The sequence below is a fragment of the Aythya ferina genome, assembly GCF_964211825.1.
Source record: "Aythya ferina genome assembly, contig: HAP1_SCAFFOLD_29, whole genome shotgun sequence".
NCBI lineage: Eukaryota > Metazoa > Chordata > Aves > Anseriformes > Anatidae > Aythya > Aythya ferina.
The window spans coordinates 3763863-3787758 of record NW_028181463.1 but is presented as its reverse complement, the minus strand read 5'-3'; the positions used below and the strand labels follow the sequence as shown (position 1 = coordinate 3787758).

At 49.1% G+C, this 23896-nt stretch overlaps 2 protein-coding genes across 2 annotated transcripts in view; one reads left to right on the top strand and one right to left on the bottom strand.

Annotated features, from left to right (window-relative positions):
* The window catches only part of LOC311427925 (olfactory receptor 14C36-like), a gene marked incomplete at both ends in the record, with an annotated part of 221329 nt that overhangs the window by 168471 nt on the left and 28962 nt on the right, over positions 1–23896 (top strand). The window lies entirely within an intron of this gene.
* LOC311427991 (olfactory receptor 14C36-like) lies at positions 536–22503 on the bottom strand (the record flags this gene model as incomplete). Its single annotated transcript, XM_084539562.1, has 3 exons — positions 536–547; positions 20630–20771; positions 21752–22503. The coding sequence occupies 3 exons, from the start codon at positions 22501–22503 to the stop codon at positions 536–538; spliced, it is 906 nt and encodes a 301-aa protein (XP_084395688.1).

Below are 23896 nucleotides of genomic sequence, written 5' to 3'. Positions count from 1 at the left end.
AGGCCGTTGCCCAGAAGGGCAGCCAGGTAGATGCCCAGGAAGAGCGCGAAGTGCAGGAGCTGCAGCTCGCGCGTGTCTGCGACTGCCAGCAGGAGGAACTTGCTCACAGAGCTGATGTTGGGCATTCTCTGACTTTGTACTTGCTTGTCTGTTGAAGAGGAGAAGACAGAGCAATATTAGAACAGATGTCTCTGAGGAAAATAGGAAATAAAACAGAAGGGTGGATAACTCAAAGTCAGAAAAATGTCAGACCAATGAGCTTTGCAGTATTGTTGCAAACAACTGAGCTGATTGAGGAGCAAAATTGCAACTATTTTCCTCACTTTATTTTATCCTAGTTGCCCGTATAACACATAGGAGAGGTATTGAATGGTGGAACTCCCTGATATTACTTCCATACTCCAAGTGATATCCTGTGGGTGCCAAGAGGCAAAGGACTTGTCCACTGGGGAAGACTGAGCAGAGCAGCTCTGCCCATCAGTCCTGCTCTCTGTTGCCCTGGGCTACCCCTCTATGAGCTACAGGACCATCCCTCTCAGGTGCTGCCCTGAGAAGAAACAGGAGACAGCTGAGAGCAGAGAAGCCCCACTCCAAGTGCAGCTGAACAGAATCTTCACCTTTTCTCCAGGGGACTGATCAGGATCTCAGCTCTTCCCTCCTAGACAGGGCTGCAGAGGCCTCATTCCTGCTGCACACAGACAGCCATCCAGCACCATGGACATGATGTTAGTATGGAGATGTATTTTCCTTGGGCAGCTGGATAACACAAGGATGCCATGAGAGAGCTGCATCCTGCGGGAGAGCAGCCTGCAGCCCAAAAGGATGCCACGGACAGAGCTGGGTATCTGAAAGCTGGAGTGTCCCATATCCCAGCTACACCCCCTGCAGGGTCTGGAGGAGGCTTTGTCACTCCTCTCTTATCTGACCAGGGGTAGCTAGGTTATGACACTCCAAGGGGCTTCTGCCAGACTTCCTCACCTCGCAGGGCAACCCAGCAGGACTCTGGTCAGTACAAGATGGACTGAGCAGAGCTCAAGTGCTCAATCTGCTGGGAGCAGGCAGAGGAGAGCTCTGCAGACCCAGGGCACGCAAAAGCCCCACCAAAGAAGCCTGGTGAGGGATTCCTTGCAGCCCTGGGGCAATGGCAGTGACCCCATGAGCTGGGTCTGCCTCCCAGCCTGCCCAGCACGGCCCTGCAAAGTGCCCCCGTGCCCCGGGCACCACAACCCCCTTTCTCTGCAGAGCAGCACTGCCAGCTGGGGCTGGGGCTGGGGCTGGGGCTGGGCTGGGAGGGCGCTTCCCTGAGTGTCTTCTAGGCCAGCTTCAGGCACAGGGCTTCTGGATGTGAGTGTGATCTGTGCTCTGAGCAAGGAGCTCAGAGACCACCAACAGGCACGGGGCTGGAGCATTGCCTGCAAGGACTCTCCTGCCCTAACACCTTACAGGACTGGCACAGAAATGGCTCCTGTGCATCAGAGAGGCTGGGAGCCCAGCAGCAGTGCTGCAAGAATCACAGCCAGATTACTTCTAGATGGGCAGGTCCTGGCCCAAAAAGGGGGTGTTTTGTAGGTCTGTTGTTATGAGGTCAGTCGTGCTTCAGAAATTCCTAATCCAGTCCTAAGTGAATGTCCATAAAGAGGATTGTGAGTTGAGCTCTTTCTGAAGTAGCCGACAGGTCATCCCTTGAGTCCTGGCTGAGATCTCTGCCATTAGGCTCACATTTGCCAGTGCCTGTGACAGGCCAGCAGAAGACACGTGCTTTGCACTGTAGGCTGTGAGATCCACTCTTCCAAAGTACCTGGTAGGCCCCAAAGAGGAAGAGGTCTTGGATAGGAGTTGTCATGTCAGAGGTGTCAGCTTTTGTCTGACGTTATCCTTCAGGGCTGCTTTAAGTTTTCTACACAGATGTGGTCACTGCTTCCAAGATGCCTGTGGGAAACTGAAGCATGCATGAGGACCTGGGAAATGTTACCCTGGATTAAAAGTTACCCTGGATCCATTGGATGGCTTGGCCATCATAAAGTAACAATTGTGAAAAGGTAAGGGGGTTCAGGTAATATTGATGCTGCTGCAACACTGACTCTGAGAATACTCCCTTCAGACTCTTACTTTGTTTCTAACCCCTAACTGCTACTCCTCACCTTGACTGTAATCCACTACTCCTGCTTAACCTCAAACCTTCACTTGAAGCAAGTATTCCATTTCAGATAAACCAAGCCTCGGTCTTCCTGCTAAAATGACCCCTCAAAAATAACATTCTCTAAAACATCTTCTATGCCACATTACAGGTAGAATAAGACCCATCCTCACAGATGCTATCAGGCATCAGATGTGCTAGCTGTAGATGACCCCTCTGGCAACCCCACCTGCATGGCCCTGCTGCCAGAGCCTCATGGTGTCAAGAGCCTGCAAATGTGTCCTGCCACACGCTGTCCTCTGTTGTTGCACTCCTCAGTGCCTCCAAGCCCTCTCTCATTCTCTCCTCTCACCTGTGGTCAAAGCCTCCAGCCCTGCTGTGCTGTGCAGAGGAGCTGCTCCTGGCCACAGCTGTCTCTCTGCACCACGGCCCTCTTGCCACGAGCTCTCTCTGTCCCACGAGCCTGGCCCAGCTCAGCAGCACAGCACCAGCCCAAGGCACTGCAATCACCCCTCTGGGGGCTTTGCTGATGAGCCCACGAACCTCAGGCACTCACAGACAATTGAAGACATCTCTGCTGAAGTCCAAGTCAGAGGCAAGTTTCCTGCAGTGTCCCCCTGAGGGCCAGCACTCACACAGATCTCATTAGAGCAGAACCCTGGAGGCAGTGAGGACAAGGAGACAAAGGCAATGTGAAGATGACATTGATGTGTAGAAAAACTGTATGTGTGTCACCAAGCACAAGGGCCAGGCCTCGACTCCAAGTGCTTCGGAAGGGAGATCCTTTCCTTTACAGGTTGCTCAGGGCTCTTTGTGGGGCAGTAGCAGATGGGGATGTGCATGGCCAAGTGCAGGAGAATGGTATGACTCCTGCCTGCTTCATGGGTGGGGGCGAGGAGGTAATGAGGCCCTGGTGCTTTAAAGATCAACTGTCTCCTCAAAGGCCTCAGTGGCAGAGACAACAGCCATAGCCATGGGCACAAAGATCTGGGTTCTGCTGGGACTCTCAGTCTAGTCACAGCCCTTAATCCTTTCCACAGCAGCCTTTCCTAATCACAGAATTTCTAGGTTGGAAGAGACCTCAAGATCATCGAGTCCAACCTCTGACCTAACGCTAGCAGTCCCCACTAAACCATATCACTAAGCTCTACATCTAAACGTCTTTTGAAGACTTCCAGGGATGGTGACTCCACCACTTCCCTGGGCAGCCTGTTCCAATGCCTCACAACCCTTTCAGTACAGAAGTTCTTCCTAACATCCAACCTAAAACTCCCCTGGTGCATCTTTAGACCATTCCCCCTCGTCCTGTCACCAGGCACGTGGGAGAACAGGCCAACCCCCACCTCGCTACAGCCTCCCTTGAGGTACCCATAGAGAGCGATAAGGTCGCCCCTGAGCCTCCTCTTCTCCAGGCTGAACAAGCCCAGCTCCCTCAGCCGCTCCTCGTAGGACTTGTTCTCCAGGCCCCTCACCAGCTTCGTCGCCCTTCTCTGCACCTGCTCAAGCACCTCAATGTCCTTCTTGTAGCGAGGGGCCCAAAACTGAACACAGTACTCGAGGTGCGACCTCACCAGAGCCGAGTACAGGGGGACGATCACTTCCCTAGCCCTGCTGGTCACACTGTTTCTTATGCAAACCAGGATGCCATTGGCCTTCTTGGCCACCTGAGCACACTGCTGGCTCATATTCAGCCGACTATCCACCATCACTCCCAGGTCCTTCTCTGCCTGGAAGCTCTCCAACCACTCATCTCCCAGACTGTAGCTCTGCTTGGGGTTATTGCACCCCAGGTGCAGGACCCGGCACTTGGCCTTGTTGAACTTCATGCAGTTGACCTCAGCCCATCGGTCCAGCCTATCCAGATCCTCCTGCAGAGCTTTCCTTCCCTCAAGCAGATCGACACACGCACCTAACTTGGTGTCATCTGCAAACTTACTGAGGGTGCACTCGATGCCCTCGTCCAGATCATCGATGAAGATATTAAAGAGGACTGGCCCCAGCACCGAGCCCTGGGGGATGCTACTAGTGACTGGCCTCCAACTGGACTTGGCTCCATTCACCACAACTCTTTGGGCCCGGCTATCCAGCCAGTTTCTAACCCAACGAAGCGTGCGCCAGTCCAAGCCAAGACACAAGTCACAAACCGGACACAAGTCACCTCAGCAGCAGCTTCCAAGCCAGGGGCCTGCTGCTGGCCTTGCAGCTTCTTGTGGAGACACAGCCAAGCCTTGTGCCTGCTGCTGCCCACTCATGGACTCAAGCAGAAGGGATAGGACAACCCATCTGGGGGCCTTCTTTCTGTCTGGGTCCTCCTGGCTCTGGAGGCAGAGGGGATCCCACAGTCAGCATGCCAGGCAGGTGCCTTGTGCTGGCCTAGCAGGGCCACTGCCAGATGTCAGCCCAAAAGTGCAGCTCCCAGGGAGAAGCCAAGCGTGATCTGCCACCACCAGACACAAGTGACCTCACAGTCCCTTTGCGTGACACGTTTCTGCTGCTGCCCTATCAAGTGCAGAGACAGAAGTGACCTCACAGTCCTTGCCACAGTCACATTGCTCCTGTTGGGGCAGGAGATCCTGAAGCCGAGCTCGTATCTCCCTAGTCCCTTAGGGACTAGGACTCACTTTTCTGGGTTAGAGAGTAAACAGAGGTTTTTTGGGAACGTTTGGTGTTCTTCTGTGGTTAGGGTATAGGCAAGCTCTGTAGTTTAGCATTTTATTTAGGTCTGCCAAAAAATCGAGGGATAAATAGAGCATTTTAATACTAGTGTCCACGGAAGGCATTTGGGTGAGTAAGCCTCATCTTGGTAAGGGATGCAAGGAATAATAAGAAGACATTCTAGAGATACATCACTCGGTAAATAAAGGCCAAGGAGAGTGTACCCCCTGCAATGAATGAGAAGGGTGGACTGGTAATGACAGACATGGAGAAGGCTGAGGGACTCAACAACATCTTTGCCTCAGTCTTCCCTGCCAGTCAGGCTTCCCAAGTCTTTCATTTCCCTGAACCCATGGATGGAGGCTGGAGGTGCAAATTCCCACCCACTCTAAGTGAAGAGCAGGTTTGAGACCACCTGATGGAACTCAACAAGCACAAGTCTATGGCACCTGATGACTTGCATCCCGTCGTCATGAGAGAACTGGCTGATGCAGTTGGCAAGCCTCTCTCCATCATATTGGAAGAGTCCTGTCAGTTGTGTGAAGTCCCTGGTGGCTTGAAAAAGGGAAATATCACTCCCATTTTTAAAAAGGGTAGAAAGGATAACCCAGGGAACTACTGAATGGTGAGCCTCAAGGCACAAAGAGATGATGTCAAGGCACAAAGAGGTGATCTCAGGCAGCCAGCATGGCTTCACCAAAGGACAAATCTTGCCTGACCAATCTGGTGGCTTTCTACAATGGAGTGACCACATCAGACAACAAGGGAAGACCGACCAATGTCATCTACTTGGACTTCTGTAAGACCATTGCCATGGTCCCACATGACATCCTGATCTCCAAATCAGAGAGATATGCATTTGAAAGGTGAACCATTCAGTGGGTAAGGAGTTGGCCTGAAGGTCACACCCAGAGAGTGGTGCTCAATGGCTCTATGTCCAAGTGGAGGCTGGTGATGAGTCTTGTACCTCAGGGATCTATCCTCGGACCCGTATGGTTTAATATGTTTATTAGTGACATAGACAGTGGGGTCGAGTGCACCCTCAGCAAGTGTGCAGATGACACCAAGCTGAGAGATGTAGTTGGTGCAACAGAGGAAGGGATTCCTGTGCAAAGGGCCCTGAGCAACCTGATCTCATGGGGGGCATCCCTGTTTATGGCCAGGGGGTTAGCAATAGGTGATCTTTAAAGTCCCTTCCAACAGGAGCCATTCTCTGAATCTATGCTCTCACAAACTATACCTCAAGCATGACTCCCATCCCATCAGCCTTCCTGTGGTCTATCACCTGACCAGAACAGAAGATGCCTCACCATCATCTTCAATGCCATGTGCATGCTTCTGGCCTTTACAGTCCCTAACTGTGCCACATTCCTCATGCAGGTCCATCAGAGCCAGAGACAGAAGTGACCTCCCAGCCTCACAACCATGTGCCTCCTGCAGGCCCAGTACATCCTGAGGCACACCTGACCTCATCCCAGCATTCCCAGCCAGCTCCTCCTTGTGGCCTCTGATCTGATCAGATACCTATCACTTCACATGCCTCTTCCAATGCTGAGTGACTGCTGCAGGACTTCACAGTTCCTGCTCTACCCCAAGGGGACAAGCAGCTGAAGTTAGGTGTAGAAGTGGGGTTGAAGCTGAGATGTGTTGTGTGCATGGTGGAGGGCTTTGGGAGTTATGTGTTCAGATTAACATTTAGGCATTAGAGGTCACCTTCTAGGGTTAAGGGAATGGTAGGCCTTTAAGGGAGGGATCAGTGTTCTGCTCAAGATGCCTGCTCAAGGGGTAGGGGAAGAGCAAGCTTTGTGGGTTAGAGTTCAGTTCTTGGTGGAGGGCTAGGCTTAAGGCTGGTGTTTTACTCCTTGGTTAGGCTTAATCATCCTTCTGCTTGCTCTTCTAGTAGAAGATGAATTTGACATCTGCATTTTCAAAGTACAGAGGAACGTCTTTGATCAACCTGCCCTTTCCAAGGTCTTTGAGATAGGTCTTATGACAATGTCAGCAGCTCCACCAGCACCTCTCTAACCCTTCTCACACTACCTCTAAGAAACCTGAGGACTGACCAGGAGAATTCTGAAGGTTTTATGTCTTCATGGGCTTAACACGGTCAATGGTAGCAGTGTCATAGATAATCATAGAAACATGGGATCATAGAATCATAGAATGGTTTGGGTTGTGTTATAAATTAGACCACACAATTTACAGGTCTATTGTAATTATTTTATTAATCAAGTAAGCAGACACAAGCAAAACAGCGCTGGGCGGCTGGGGAGTCTCCGCTCCGCAACAGCACGCAACTTCCCCTTTCCAGTGTCGCTGTTTTATAGCATTGAAGTTCCGGCTTATCGAGACCTATTGAACTGGCTGAGGCTGCGCAGTTTATTGTTGAGAGGGGGGGTCGTTGTTCCTCTGCTGGTGTTCACACGTTGTGCTCGTATTCAGGTGGGGGTAATGAAGCGGCAGACAGGATGTCTGGTTTCACTCAAGGATGTGTATCCAATACTCCCTCCTGTTATCTGCTTGCTTTAATCCTCCCCTTTACCAAGGCCGTTAATTTGTACAACCTTATCTCTTCAGCAGTTTCTCCAAATTCCTCAAAGACAATGAACAAACCCCCCACTAATTTATCACAATCCCTCCTTTTTCTTTTTCTAACATATTTTGTTCATTGAATTTTTGCAATATTTGCTTGCTGAGCATTAAAGTTTCTGTGTCTTCCTTCTCCTGCTCAAGAGATTCATACTTAGCACGCACAAGCATAAGATGAGCAGCTTCTAATCGACTTTTCACAATTGCGATTACTTGATTGAATATACATGGTCCAAAAGTCAGTGTTAATATAAGTAACAACAAGGGGGCCCTGCTATGGTTGATAGCAGGGTAGTAAGCCAAGGTGAGTAATTAAACCAGGATTCATACCAATTCTGATGAGCCTCATTTTCCCTTTTACATTTTTCTAATCCTTCCCGCAATTTAGTCATTGTATCTCTTACCACCCCAGTATGATCTTTACCAGATGGTATTCAGCCACTGTGTGATGGGTATACATATACTCTTCAGTGTGGTATAGAATCCTTGGTATAATGACCACCTGTACACAAAAATCATGAGATGTGTTAAACAATTTTAAAGATAGGCAAGGAGTGACTCCCAACAATGAACATACCCACCTAGTGTTATTTGCAGGAATTAACCATTTATGTGTTTGGTCCATTCTTATTTTTATTTATTTATTTATTTATTTTCAGTGGCATGGCACAGATCATTTTTATCTCTTGGAACTGTGCCGATACATCTACCTTTTCCCGTAACTTGGGTCAAAGTTATCCCGATTTCCTGACTCCAATTGCACTTGGAAGAATTTGAATATGGGGGCTTAACACTTACACATAGCCAGTACCCTTCAGTTATCTCCTTGGGTACAACCCCTTTCTTTTTTTTTTCACAATGCTTGGAAGCAGTGTGGGAAAGGATAACTCTGTCAACTTATTAGAAAACACTGTAGTAGGTTGGGCAGTCCCAGGTATATTTACAGTCTGGACAACCAAACCTTCCCCTAGTAACTCTTTATTAGGCCCGACTACCTTGGAAGTCTCGGGTTTTCCCTTCTTTATTAGGATGAGTCCTCCCCTATCTGTTCCGTGTTCGTAAAATCTGACATTTTTCCTAGTATCCAGCTAGTATCGTCCGAGTTTGTTATATTTATATATAGAACCTTGCAAATTTCTTTATTTCCGTGGAAGGTTCCTGTATACCCTATACCATGCCCTCACCACCTGTAACGGGGATCCAATTGTTGGTTACAACTTTGCAGCCCATATCCCACTTGTAAGAATTTATCCCGACCAGCCCCAAGTGTCCAGTCTGTAGCAATGGTTTCACACCCCTGGTATGCACAGTAATACACGTTCAGGCATTTACAGTACCCCTTTCCCGGGTTAGAACTTGGGCAGAAATAAAATCCCATATATTCCCAGCATCGGGGCCTCGAGATCAGCTGACATAGTGTAGAAGTAAAGCTTGGCCCCCCCCCGATGTTATCTGGGTTGCAATAACCTGTTGATCTTCGAATCAACTTAAAGTCCATTTAAAAGGTTGGTGGGAGTGGTGTTGAGTCGCTATGCAGGATGAAATCAGTGCGAGAACCCCCAAATACCGATAGGAATGGCTGAGGCCCATTTCTTTCCCCACTTATTCACTCCTCTGCCTCACTCGTCAGTTGGGTTGCAGCCAACTACGAGGTTTTAGTTCTTCTCGGCAGCAGTAGTGTTCTTCAGGGGAGAGCCTCTACCTTAACCCACGGTACCTATCGAGTTTGTCGCAATGTGAGCTCCAGGTCTTTGTTTCCTGGAGCGATCTCCCACTTCTCGTCACAGATGGGTCCTTTAACACGGCTGGCATGTGTCCATCCTTTCTCCGCAGTCCAAAGGGCTGTTTCTGTAGTAAGCAAAACAACATAGGGGCCTTCCCCATCGTGGTGTTAAAAAGAGTCTCTTTCAAAGTCTTCATTAGAATTGAGGGTGATCAAGTGGCAATTCCAAGTCATAGGGCATACCATATAGCATTTCAAAAGGAGAAATTCCTACATCAGTTCTGGGCTGCATCCATATGTTTAACAGTGCAAGGGGTAAGCATTTTACCCAAGAAGCCTTAATTTCCAGCATAAGTTTTGTTAGTTGTTTCTTAATTTCACCATTCATTCGCTCTACCTTTCCAGAAGAGGAGGGGTGCCAGGGGCTGTGAAAATCCCACTCAATCTCTAAGGCCTGCTTTAATCCTTGCAGTAAAACTTTACACTCATTCAGTCACATGGTCAATTAGGACAAACAAGTAACTCAGTAAAGTCTACCTGTATACTTTGGAAAGGTCAAAGCCCTGGCTCCTGTCCCCCTCTAGATAGGTTACAGAAGACCTTTTTTATTTACCTTTTGACATATAGTACATCCTCTGCATGTGTGCTTCCCTAAAGTATATATTTCTACACAGACTTGCTTTCTTAGAACAACATCACACATTGCTTGCACCTCCCAATGACTCTTCTGATGTAAAACAGTTAATATTTGCCTCATTATCACTTTATTCAGCATTTCTCTCCCATTGGGGAGTATCGATTTTCCTTAAAATGATCCACATATTTGTAACATTAATACCTCCTTGGGAGGTTGTAATTGCTCCAAAACCTTTTTTAGAATTTACCCAAATAGATAGGTGGCCCTGTAAACCCCTGAGGTAAAATTGTCCACCTATATTGTTGCTTCCACCCCCATTTCAGAGTCTTTCCAGTCAGAGGTGAATATACGTTTGCTCTCAGGGCCTGAGAGCACTCCATTAATAACACTGTTATTCCAGTCTAACAATTTACTAGTTGAATGCCCAATTTAATCATCAAATCCCTTCCCAACAAGTTAGTTTCCGCCTTGGATACATACAATAATTGCCCAGTGATCATTTTATCCCCTGGTCTCAGCTTGGTACCCCCCAAAAGTGGCACTGTTATCCCAGTCCCTTCTACCCCCATCACATTTAGGGTTTCATTAGTTAATTTAATCCCTGAAGCTTTACAAGTCAGTAATGACTTAGCTGCCCCAGTGTATTGGGTTTGCTGGCAAGGTTCGGGGGGGGGGGTGGGGGGGGAAACTGCAGTGGCAGCCCCCGTGAGAAAAACCCAGAAACCTCCCCATGGTAGGTAAGGGACAATTTCATCTGGCCCCAAAGGGGCCCACTGCTGCCCAGAGCCAAGCCATGAGCAACACAGTCCGTGCCTCTGTGAGAGCACATCCACGAAAACAAACAGACAAACAAACGAACAAAACCCTGCTGCTCAACAGCAGTTGGGAGAGCGAGAAACCCCCCCGCAGACACCAAAGTCAGTGCAGAAGGAGGGGGAGGAGGCGCTCCAGGCGCTGGAGCTGAAGCCCCCCTGCGGCTGCTGGAGAGGCCCCTGGTGGAGCAGGCTGTCCCCCCTCCCCGATGCTTGGGAAACTGAACAAACACCACAACAAATATGCAAATATACCAAAACTTCTAGACTGTTACTTAGATAATGCCTACATCACCTTTCCCTGCTCATTCAATTTCAAACAGCTCTGTTAAATACTACATGCCACACCTTTAACACCTTCAGCAACCCTTTTAACACTTCCTTTATCTTTCTCAAGCCCGTACTTTTCTAATACCAACACCAAAGGCTCAGTCAGAGTCCAACTTAATTCCATACCTTTTCCCTCCAAGATACTGAAACAACATATCAATCAATATACCATATTTCATCCCATTTTCCTTCTTTCCACAAAAAACAACATTAACTGTAATATGGTGTTATAATTAATAGTTCCATTTAGGGGCCACTCCGCTCCATCCTCTAGTTTATAAAGTGGCCACCATTGATTACAATATTTGATAAGAGTTCTTTTACTTTCTGTACACTCTCACCCCACTATATCCCTCCAATGTGTTAGTATACACCCTAGGGGGCTTTTCCTCGAGGTTTCTTTGCTTTGAACATTTCCTATTGTAATCTACAGTGGTTAATATTCCACTGTTTTCCTAGAAGCTCTTTACTAGTCAATCCCAATCCCTCCAAAATCCACAATATATAGATACACAAATAAAATCAAACCACTGTAAATTAACTGCCTGTTGACAATTACACTGAGGACATTTAAACCTGATGAGCCGATAATATGCCTGGGCAAATTTTGTTCCCTTAGACATACACCTCAATGGCAGTTCTTATATTTACATATTTACATATTAACATATGAATAAAAGAATACTTTAACAAAAATGCCCGGGCTTTTATATATACAATATACAATGTACAGTTATTATTCCAGTTAGAATTATTCCTCAGCAGCTGCAAACACTATGCCAGTTGCCATTAAAGCTTGCTTACCGTCCTCCTGTCCTTTTCTTAAAATCTCGGACATCCCCGGAGTTAATGGGGATGGCCACATATTCCATTCCTGGCTGGGGTCCCCCCATCGCTATTTCTCGTAGAGGATATAATCCCTCCCTTAAAGCAGATTTCTGATTTCTTGCCCTGCTTCTGGTTACCGGCCCCTGTGTTTCATGATCCGATTCCGATTCTCCTGGATTAGCTAATTCGGGGAGTCCATTAAGGACGGGAGCCGTTGGTGCGGGCAGTGGAATATAGGGCGGGGGCGGTGTTGGGACTTCTAAGTCCTTTCTCTTTTTATCCCGCCCTCCTTTTTCTTTTAGAGGATATAGATGCGTCCTCGTATCTGAATTTATCCAGAGGTGCGCATATTCACTTTCTTCCAAACTAAAGGGCTCCTTAGAGTTAACATAAATATTGAGGGCTTGGCATACCCAATCCTCAAAGGAGCCGAACGGGGGCCAGAAAACGCTGTCCCCTTTGATGGGCTTGTTGCCCCACACTTCTATACAATAATAAATCATTTTAACTTTACTCTTTCCCCGCCTAGAAGGGGAATCATCCCAATTCTTAATCATTTGTCCTAACGGACTATCAGAAGGAACAGAGGGTATCCCTACAGCATTGGATCCCTCCCTCATGGGGCCAGAAGGCTTACTTTTCTTCTGTCCCATCTTCCGGAGCACCTTCACACACACACACACAACGCTTCCCCCTTTTCGTGGCCCAGTCCCTCGCGGGAGGTGGGAACCGCACTACCAAGGGGTCCGCACTCGCTTCGTCCGCACTTGGACGTCTCAAATGTCGTGCTCCGGGATACCCAACCCCAACCGAACGGAACACCGGCCTATACTTACCCACCCCGTGGGTCTTCGTTCGGGCTTCGTGCACAAAGGTTGCCTGGGGTTTACCGGTTTTATTTGCTTGTGTCTAATTTTGGGTTCGTCGGTGAAGGGTTTGATTGAAAGTAGTCCTAGCGAAGGCCGCTGAAATCAGCGGGGCGCCCCCTCCGAAGGTCTTTCAATCAGATTGCCTTCATCCGAGTCACGGCACCAAATTGTTATAAATTAGACCACACAATTTACAGGTCTATTGTAATTATTTTATTAATCAAGTAAGCAGACACAAGCAAAACAGCGCTGGGCGGCTGGGGAGTCTCCGCTCCGCAACAGCACGCAACTTCCCCTTTCCAGTGTCGCTGTTTTATAGCATTGAAGTTCCGGCTTATCGAGACCTATTGAACTGGCTGAGGCTGCGCAGTTTATTGTTGAGAGGGGGGGTCGTTGTTCCTCTGCTGGTGTTCACACGTTGTGCTCGTATTCAGGTGGGGGTAATGAAGCGGCAGACAGGATGTCTGGTTTCACTCAAGGATGTGTATCCAATACTCCCTCCTGTTATCTGCTTGCTTTAATCCTCCCCTTTACCAAGGCCGTTAATTTGTACAACCTTATCTCTTCAGCAGTTTCTCCAAATTCCTCAAAGACAATGAACAAACCCCCCACTAATTTATCACAGGTTGGGTTCATTCCAGCTTGTCCTTGAACACTTCCAGTTATGGGACATTCGCAGGTTTTCCAGGCAACCTATTCCAGTGCCTCATTATCTTCAGAGGAAAGAATTTCTTCCATATATCTAATTTAAACCTACCCTCTTTTAGTTTAACATCATTTCTCCTTGTCCCATCACTACACCCCCAAAGACTGTCTCCCCAGCTTTCCTGTAGGTCCTCTCTAAGTACTGAAAGGTTGCCCTAAGGTCTCTCCCGTGCCTTGTCTTCTCCAGGTTGAACAGTACCAGCTTGTCCAGAATGCCTTCATAGCAGACGTGCTCCAGCCCCTTGATCTAGACTTGTTCTAATAATTCCATGTACTCGAACTGCCGCGTTAAACCACAGCAGTCTTTTTGGCACCCAGTGTGGGGCACGAAGGGTTGAGATAAGGACAGATCTTACCACAGAGTGCTAAAGTTAAATTGTTATAAGCATTAGACCAGTTTAATAGTTGCTGATCACAAGGTCGACATTTTGGATCTCAGGTCTGTTGGGCTTGTTTTCAGAAATGTGTTGTATAGCACATTACTTGCTGCATGTGTTCCCATTGTGCTCTTTATCATTTCTGGGTCTGGTATAAAGTTATTTTGCTATGTTGTGTAGCACTGGCTTATGAGTCAGGAAAATTACTGGTCATGTGACAAATCTGTTCTTTGTACTGAGCATTGCCATCACCTCCATACCTCAGGAACCATCACTCAGAAACTCTTAAGAACTACACCCTTCCCCTTTTTGCTTTAGGGAGCCAATCCATGAGGAGAAACGGAAGAGACACTTCTCCACTTATGCACTCTCTCTTTCTCCTTCACCTCCCCCTTCTCCTCCAGGCTAATTACACTAGCTCTACAAAGCTTTGGATACCCATGGGATGGTCCTACTGTGATGTCTCCTGAATGTGTTTCAATTTTTGGTTAAGGATAAACATCTCGTTAAGAATGCCCTTCAGAGTCCTGCCCCAAGGCAGGAGAGTTAGGAGTGGTAGGGAGCATGGGAGGATCTGGGCAGGCACCTAGAGCAGTGGGCACCTCCAGTGCTTTGGAACTTCCCCCCTGAGCACGTGCAGAATCCTTAAAAACTGCAGAAGTGCTGAAAATGAGGGGTTATCACCTTGGCAATTCCAAAGGGAATTCCAAAGGGAGCCTCAGTCAGTGCCACTCCAAGCCCAGTGACAGGCCCTGAAGCCACTACAACACCTCTGACATGTCCTGCCGCCACTCCAGCACCTATGACGGGCTCCAGGTCTAGTCTGGGGCCTAGACCAGACCCCCCCCAGGTCTGCTCTTGCTAGGCCAGAGCACCAACCTTTGCCAGGATCTCTTGCCTCTACATGCAGGAGAAAACAGTGGGTGTGAAAATCAGGCTCCTGAGAATGGAAAAGAACTCAGGTCAGGCTGCTCTGTGGCTGGGCCAGGCCTCTTGTGCTGGCCTGGGGAGCGGGGCTGGCCCTGCGGGGCACAGGCACTGTGTGCTGGGGATCTGCCAGGCAAGAGAGCAGGGCTCCTGCAGCTTCACGGTCCTCCATCTCCTGGCACCACGGACACCTCCTTGATCAACACATCCAGAAGATAAACACCTATTGGCCAGCTGCTTTCTCTTCTTCATGATGAATTGGAGGCAGAATTGCAAAAATAAGTAAAACTCACAAATTGTGAGCCACAGAATGCCCTGATCCTCTGCAAACACTGCTCAAAAACAGCGACCAGAGCTGTGGGTTACCAGCACTGCTCTGGTCACATATCCAAAATACAGCACCTCAGGGGCTGCTCTGCAGAGACTAACTCCATCCCAGCCAGAGCCAGTACAGGGCCCCTGATGGACAAGAAGACTCCCTCTAAGCTCTGTAAGGAGCCAGGAAGATGGTAATAAGCACCAGGACAATTGAGGAAGCCCAAAAGCCCTTCTGAAGTGTCACTGAGAGCCACCTGAGAGGCACTGCTGTGCAGTGGGGAGGGCCAGGAGAAAGAACTGTGAGAAACAAGGACACCCAGGGCTTTAGCAGATCCTTAAAGTCCTGCCTGAGTCCCCAAATGGAAAGCAATCTATGTCTGTGGGTGGAGAAGTAGCCAAATATTGTGACTGGGAAAGGGCTGAAGGTCCCTGCGTGAAGCTGGGTGGATGGAGAAGTGTGCACATTGCATGTGTGCCTCAGCCTGGGAGCAGGGGCCTGCCCGCGGTGCAGGATGGCTGGGCTGTGCTCAGCCATGCCCCAGGAGATGACCTTGCTCTCTTCCTCCCCACACGGGGCAGGCCCTCAGGAAACATCCCTGAGCCTGGAGATGCACCAACCTGCTGCAGTGAGGTGCCACTACTGCAGGGGAAGAAGGGAGGGTTGGAGAGACACATGGGACCTGCAGGCAAGAGTGGTGTGGACTGGGGAACTGAGTTCCTGGGTAAATTTACTCTGGAGCCGTAGGAGCCATTCTGGAAAGAAAACTTGTAGGGAGGAACCGCACTTTTGTGATGGTGCCGAGCTGCTGGGCACATGTTCAGGGTGCTCTGATGGACTTTTGTGTCCTTTTCCATTGTGTATTAAATGCCACTTTTTTCAGGAATAGAGTAGCCAACAGAGGTGTGATGGATACTCTGAGATCATGAAAGCCACCAGAAAGATGCCTCTAAGAATATAACTGATATAGGGAGGTCAGGAGAAGCCCTGGTCAGGAGAAATTTGAGTTTTGGAGGAGGAAATAGGGGATTATCCAGTAGAAATTAAGTATTTTGTAAAAGGTAAGAGGGTTCATGCTATGTGGAAGCTGCTGTAACTGTGTCATAAAACAGTTATATGAGGCTATTCCCCAGCTTCAAAAAGTAAACTTAATTCCTAAATTTAAATGCCACTCCACACCCAGACAGGAATTGACTACTCCTACGCCTGATCTCAAAGTATGCATTGAAGCCAAAACTCAGCACATAGCCTCTTTCCCTTACACTTACTCTCTTGCTTACATTGATCCCTGTCCTTAACGCTAGATTTAAATGCTCAATTTAAGCCTACAATTATTGGAAAAACTAAACAAACCCTAAATCATGAAGCTTTTCCATACTTTAACCACAGACCTGATACGCAAAGCAGAACACCAAATAATCCCAATAAATCTTTCTTTAAACTCAAACCCAGAAAGGTGAGCCCTAGTCCCTGATCCCATGCGTGAACCTAACAGCTGATTCCCTTGTTCCTGTGCATTAACTTCCTCATCTTCAGCCCCTTTCCTAACCCTTACCTTTAGGTACCATACTGGGTCTGGCCCTTAGTGCAGGCCAAGAACTGTGAGGGTGCAATGCAGTCACATGGCATGCAAAGATGGATGTGACGGGCCATGGAGCTGAGCAGCTTGTGGACCACAAGGAGGAGATGGGTGGGAATGCTCTGATGGGCTCAGCTCTGCCTCAGGATCTCCTGCCCCAGAAGGAACAATGTGACTGTGGCAGTGACTGTGAGGTCACTTCTGTCTCTGCACTTGATAGGGCAGCAGCAGGAACGTGTCACAGAAAGGGACTGGGAGGTCACTTCTGCCTGAAGAAGGTCGAAGGTCACCGTTGACTTTTGAGAAGTCAAGGCACCTGCTTGGCATGCTGACTGGGGGATCCTCTCTGCCTAGAGACTCAGGAAGACCCAGACAGAAAGAAGGCCCCAAGATGGGTTGTCCTGTCCCTTCTGCTTGAGTCTATGACTGCACAGCAGCAGGCACAAGGCTTGGCTGTGTCTCCACAAGAAGCTGCAAGGCCAGCAGCAGGCCCCTGGCTTGGAAGCTGCTGCTGAGGTGACTTGTGTCTGGTTGGCTGAGAGGCCCCAAGGAGCCTGCTGGGTTGGGATGCAACAGCAGCAGCTCAGAGGTGTCATACCACTGTTCTTCTCATGGCATCACCCTGCCCACCATATCCAACAGACCCCAGGAAAAGCCTTGAGCCAGACGTGGTGGTGCAGGATCTCCTGTTCCAGAGGCTGGGGCCAGACCTTGGCTCTTCTGTATCACCAAAACAAACAAAGACTTTTCTCAACACAGTGCCTTTTCCTGTCTGCTGTCATGGCCTGCAGTTATATGCCCTAACATGTTCCTAGGGAGGCTTTGATAGTAACAGCCCTCAGTGGGGCCCATTAATACTCCAAGTCACTTCAACTTTTCCTTCTGACTTTACTTTCTCTAGCAGTTGCATCATTCTCCTCTCAGTACCTGAACTTCATCGACCGAGCACCAAAATACACCATGGAACACATTAAAATGCAGAAACTCCTAACATCTCTTCGATAGTATTCTTCAAGCCTTCATGCCTTGTGCAGCTAATTGCAGAGCTTTTATGGCGTTGTTAAGGGAAAAGATTTCACAAAGCACATAACAAAAATATTTTCTTATTTCAAAGGCTGAATTTTGTTGCATTTCAGTTTTGAGCATCATTCTCCTATTGCTATTCATCCAGGGTGATTTCTTTGGAGGACTCCATCGGGAGGAAAAGCAGAGCCTCCTGGTCTGACACCTCCACTGCCAGCAGTGGTCTTTGTCCCTGTAAGTGCAGCCCAGCCCAGCACATGAAAACCTTTCTAAGACAAGTCAGGGGTTCCTTGGGAAACAATTAAAGTAATAAATAAAATAAAATAAAATAAAATAAAATAAAATAAAATAAAATAAAATAAAATAAAATAAAATAAAATAAAATAAAATAAAATAAATAATATTTGAAATGACCGTTGGGATCTGATAAATTGTAAATGAATCTTAGTAGACAACTGGACATCCATAGTCTCTATTGGGTCTTCCATGGAATACTCAGGAAGAAAATAAAGGAAATATATGTTCATTGGCTGTAGCTGTACCCATGAGCTTGGCCGCTTTTGGGAAATTGCCCCTTCCAGACATGGAAACTTAAATTGAGTAAAGTGAAAAGAGCTGCCCAGTCAATAGAGTAGGGCAAAGTCCTACTTCCTGTGCTATAGATGCAGAAGGCAAAAAGAATTGCATTGTGCCTGACACTACTCTGGGACGTGTAACCCAGGTCAGGCAACTTTGCCTTAGTGCTGACAAGTCCATCACTAAAGCACGCTCCCAAGCTCTACATCTACACTTGGTTCTCCAGTCGATGACCCAGCTCATTGATGGCAATCAGGGAGTCTCGGTTAGCGCGACGCTGCCTCAGGTGTGCCACCATGGTAGCCATTGGCACCTGCTGTTCTTCAACCCTCAGCAAACCCCCAACAGAAGGATTCTGTGGAAGGCCAAGCAAGGTAGACAACAGTTTCATGTCCTTTGTCTCCAAGGCAGCTCTGCCAAAGCCCCACTGGTGGTGCCCTCTTGAAACTCAAAATTCCCTCTCCTGAAGCAGTCTATGCCAAGGATGCACATAGCCTCCGGGCCAGTCCCAGTGGGGTGCTTTTGCCATTCCTTCCCAGTTAGACTCACTTCAGCCTCCAGTACAGTTAATGGGCTGCCCCTGTCACTCCAGAAATACAGGTGGGTTCTACCTCTTTCTAGCTTGATGGCATTAGGGTACTCTGGGCACCGTTGTGCAGTAGTGCCTGATACATTTGTGGATCTGATGTGCCAGGCCATTAAATATACCCAGTCCAGTAAACCCGATTCTCCCTTTCCTCCCTGCCTCCCCCTGGCTTGAAGCAGGACCCCTCTAGTCCTGCTCATAGTATTCATTAATGTGTCTGGTAGACGGCCCAATGGAGACACGTTCTGCCATAGCACAGTAATTCCATGGGGCAGGGGAATGGAGCCAACAGTCAAGAGACACATTTGGGTGGGGAAGGTGGGGTGGGGCCCAGTAGAGACAAGGAGTCAAGGCAGTGGGGTTGGAGAGGCCAGCAGAAGCAGCCCAAGGGGTGGTGCTGCTTGTGAGGACACGTTTGTGGCAGCAGCCTGAGTGGGCAGCAGCTGTGCGCAGGCGAGGGGAGGCCAGGAAGTGCATGGCAAGAGCGCTCCTGCCAGCAGAGACAAGGCCGGGGCCGAGGCCGAGGCCAAGGGCAGAGGCAGGCCCAGGGCAGGGGGCTGCAAGGGCCATGCTGAGCTCCCTGCCCCTGCAGCAGCTGCCCTGGCCCTCGGCCTCCTCTCCCCTGCCCCTGCAGCTCTGGGCTCCCTTGGCGCAGCCCTGGCTCTGCAGCACCAAGCCCTGCTGGGAGCCCTCCCCTGCATGCTGCCACCTCTCCCTGACGCTGCTGTTGCCCTCTGCCGGGCACTGCCCAGCCCAGCCCAGCCCCTGCCCACCTCTCCCCACCTCCCTGCCCTCTCCCCAGCCAAGCCCAGCAGCCCAGACTGTGCTGTCCCCAGGGCAGTGCCCACCACAGGCTGCTGCAGGGCTCTAGGCACGGCCACCACAGCCCCAGCCCCTTGCAAGGCACCGCAGCTGCTGCCTCAAAGGCAGCTCTGGGCCTCCCCAGCAGTCCCCACGCTGGGGCCAGACCCGGCTCAAGAGATGGAGGTCTGTGAAGCTGCAGGAGCCCTGCTCTCTTGCCTGGCAGATCCCCAGCACACAGTGCCTGTGCCCCGCAGGGCCAGCCCCGCTTCCCAGGCCAGCACAAGAGGCCTGGCCCAGCCACAGAGCAGCTCCACATTCCTCTCCAGCATGTTATTTGCCATCAGACTAAGCACAACCGGGACAGTTCCAGGCCAGTCAAGGCCAGTTATTGTTTGCTGAGCCATGGCCAGCCAAGAAGGGAACTCCCAGTCCAGCACTACACTGAACACTCTGAAATTCTGATTCACAGTGAAGGCCAGAAAAGCAAGAGGTCCGTTCATGCAGCAGTTCCTTGGGTATATTCCTTCCACCAGCTTTGGAAGAGCTGTGCAATGAAAGAGATGCCACTGTACAGACAGCAAGATACATGAGATCTGAAGACTTAGTTGAATGTGAAAGCACAAGAGAACAATGAGGAAGCCAAAGGGAGTAGCAGTGACAAGACCACGTCCTGCTGCTGGCCATGGCCATGGCTCCAGGGAAGCAGCAGCCCCAACCCGAAGGCAGCAGAGAGGCAGAGCCCAGCGGGTGGTGAGCCTCTTGGCCCTGAGCCCCTCCTGCATGCTGGGGCTGCTCCCCCAGAATCAGAGGAGATGGGAAGAGAGGGATACTGAGTCCAATGAATTTATGCTGTCTTCTTTATTGTCTATACTTACAGAGGAAGCCTAGTTCAATATGATTGATTAGAAGACATAGTCAAAGTAAATAAATTACTTAATAAATTAAAACAATGTCAAAAGTTATGAAAATAATCAAAATGAAAAATGAAATGAAAATCTCTCGTCAGTTACTTAAAATAGAATGGTAGCATTTAAAGGATTATTATTGTTATTACAATATGATAATAATACTAAGTACAAAAAATGATATGATACAAATAACAATAATGTTAACAGCACTGATGCTTAAGAAGCACATATAGAAACAGTTTCCTCACTGCAACCTTGAGCTCCTGGTTCCTCATGCTGTAGATGAGGGGGTTCACTGCTGGAGGTGCCACTGAGTACAAAAGTGACACCACCAAGTCCAGAGATGGGGAAGAGATGGAAGGGGGCTTCAGGTAGGCAAACACGGAAGTGCTGAGAAAGAGGAAGGCCATGGCCAGGTGAGGGAGGCACGTGGAAAAGGCTTTGTGCCAGCCCTGTTCAGAGGGCATCCTCAGCACTGCCCTGAAGATTTGCACATAGGACAGCACAATGAAAACAAAACAACTAAAGGCTAAAGAAATACTAAAACACAAGTGCCCCAACAAGTGCTCCCCCAGCTCCTGAGGGGATAGGAAGAGATGGCAGCTCAGACCAATGAATTTCTTCTGGATTCCTTATTGTGTTTATCTACACAGGAAGCCTGGTTCTATAGGTAAATCTTTAAGAAGTAGGAGGTTAAGATTAATATTATTTATATCTGAAACAATAGCTAATGAAAATAACAACATAGACAAATAAAAAGAAAAAAAAAATGTATCTTAAAGTTTTTAAAAAATAGGTGTTTCTGGTTATAAGCTTATTGTTATAGTCAAAGAAGCTGAAGAATATGTATTCAATCAGTGTCCTCACTGCAACCGTTAGTTCCAGGTTCCTCACGTTTTAGATGAGTGGGTTCACTGCTGGAGGCACTGGCGATGGGAACAGACTGCAGTAGAGACTAATGAAATTGTCCCAGTTTCATTTTTGTTTTATGTAAACAAGAATACTGACTGTAAAGGTATTTGAAATTATTGACTTCATAATAATAATAATAAAATAATAATTAGGAGGCTTAGAATAACATTAAATCAAAGCAACCAATTATAGGAAATAATAATAAAGAAAATTACTTTCAAGAATTTGCACTAAGAGTGTTTGTTTGCAGAAATCCTATTAGTATTTTATGCACATTATTAATACTGAAGGAAGAGGTATAAAATAGTTTCCTCACTGCATGTTTGAGCTCCTGGTTCCTCATGCTGTAAATGAGGGGATTCACTGCTGGAGGCAACAGTGAGTATAGAACAGCCATCACCAGGTCCAGGGATGGGGAAGAGATTGAGGGGGGCTTCAAGTAGGCAAATATGCCAGTGCTGACAAACAGGGAGACCACGGCAAGGTGAGGGAGGCACGTGGAAAAGGCTTTGTGCCTGCCCTGCTCAGAGGGCATCCTCAGCACTGCCCTGAAGATCTGCACATAGGAGAAAACAATGAAAACAAAACAAACAAATACTAAAGAAATACTAAACACAAGTGGCCCAACTTCCCTGAGGTAGGCATCTGAGCAGGAGAGCTTGAGGATCTGGGGAACTTCACAGAAGAACTGGTCCACAGCATTGCCATGGCAGAGGGGCAGGGAAAATGTAGTGGCCGTGTGCAGGATACTATACAGAAAGCCACTGCCCCAGGCAGCTGCTGCCATCTGGGCACAAGCTCTGCTGCCCACGAGGCTCCCATAGTGCAGGGGCTTGCAGATGGCAACGTAGCGGTCGTAGGCCATGGCAGTGAGAAGAAAATATTCTGCTGATATAAAGAACAGAATGAAAAAGACCTGTGCAGCACATCCTTGATAGGAGATGGCCCTGGTGTCCCAGAGGGCATTGGCCATGGCTTTGGGCAGAGTGGTGGAGATGCAGCCCAAGTCGAGGAGGGCAAGGTTGAGGAGGAAGAAGTACATGGGGGTGTGGAGGCGGTGGTCGCAGGCTATGGCACTGAGGATGAGGCCGTTGCCCAGGAGGGCAGCCAGGTAGATGCCCAGGAAGAGCGCGAAGTGCAGGAGCTGCAGCTCGCGTGTGTCTGCGAATGCCAGTAGGAGGAACTCACTCACAGAGCTGATGTTGGGCATTTGTTTGTTTTGTATATGTTGTCCTGCTAAAGGAACAGAAATAGAGTGATAATATATCAGGATTATCTGAGAAAAAACATTTCCATTTTTCAGTTAAACCTCTCAAAGCATTTGACGAACTGCACTTAGACAATTGGCAGTTCCTTTTCCTTCATTGGTTTCAGTTGTTCTCTGCTGGTGTGTCCTTGAGCTGCAGGGTAATTGCACTAAGGAGGTTCTCCTGAGAAGAACCTGGACACTGCTGAGAGCAGAGGAATCCAGGCTCAAAGTGCCCATCTCCACACCCCTCACCCTGGCCCCCTACTCCCTTTCCCCCAGGCACACCGAGGACTCATGCCATGGGCATGTGAAACCCCCATCCCCAGCCAGCCTGCAAACAAGACCAGCAGCAGCATGGCCAGCTGGAGAAGCCAGGAGGAATGCCAGCGTGCTGCTGCCAGGGGAGGCAAGGCCAGGGAGGGACAGACGGACACTCAGCAGACCCTCCTGTGCTGCAGCTCCGCCTGCAGATGAGGCAGCTCCTGCTGGGGACAGCGGGGGCTTGAGGGCAGAGGCTGTGCTGGTAGGAGAGTAGAACAGGGGGTGTCCCAGGGAAGGCGCCTGCTGTGCAGGGGGTTGTGGGGAGGTGCCTGAGCCCTCCCTCGCACAGCATTTGTGGCAGCAGCTCCCTCTCACCGCCTGCCCAAGTCCCTGCTGCCTCCCTGCTGGGAGATGGTTCTATGTCCCCACATCTCCTCCCTGTCCATGCTCACAGACCACATCCATGCTTCCACTGCACTGCAAGATTCGGAAAGCACAGAAACTAAAAAATCCTTCCTCTTCAGATTAACCAAGCCTCAGATTTCCTCTGGAAATGCCCTTTTTTAAATGCCATTGTGTATAGCACATTCTATTCCACATTAAATGTAGAGTAAAAGCCATCCTCACAGATGCTATCATCCATCAGATGTGCCCACTGTAGAAGACCCCTCTGGCAACCCCACCTGCATCGCCCTGCTGCCAGAGCCTCACGGTGTCAAGAGCCTGCAGATGTGTCCTGCCACACTCTGCCCTCTGTTGTTGCACTCCTGAGTGCTTCCAAGCCCTCTCCTTCTCTCCACTCTGCGTGCCAGCTGTGGTCAGAGCCCCCAGCCCTGCTGCGCTGTGCAGAGGAGCTGCTCCTGGGCACAGCTGTCTCTCTGCAGCGCTTGCCAGGAGCTCCGCTTGTGCCCAGGAGCCCGGCCCAGCTCAGCAGCACAGCACCCGACCATGGCATCCCTTGCTCTGTGCCCTTGGGCTCCCTCGAGGTGTCCCTCAGGGCTGACAGCTCCCCAAGGCAGCAGGGTCTCTGCTGGGGTGTGCTCGCTGAGGCAGACTGAACTGATCATCTACTGCTCCTCTCTGAACACAAGAT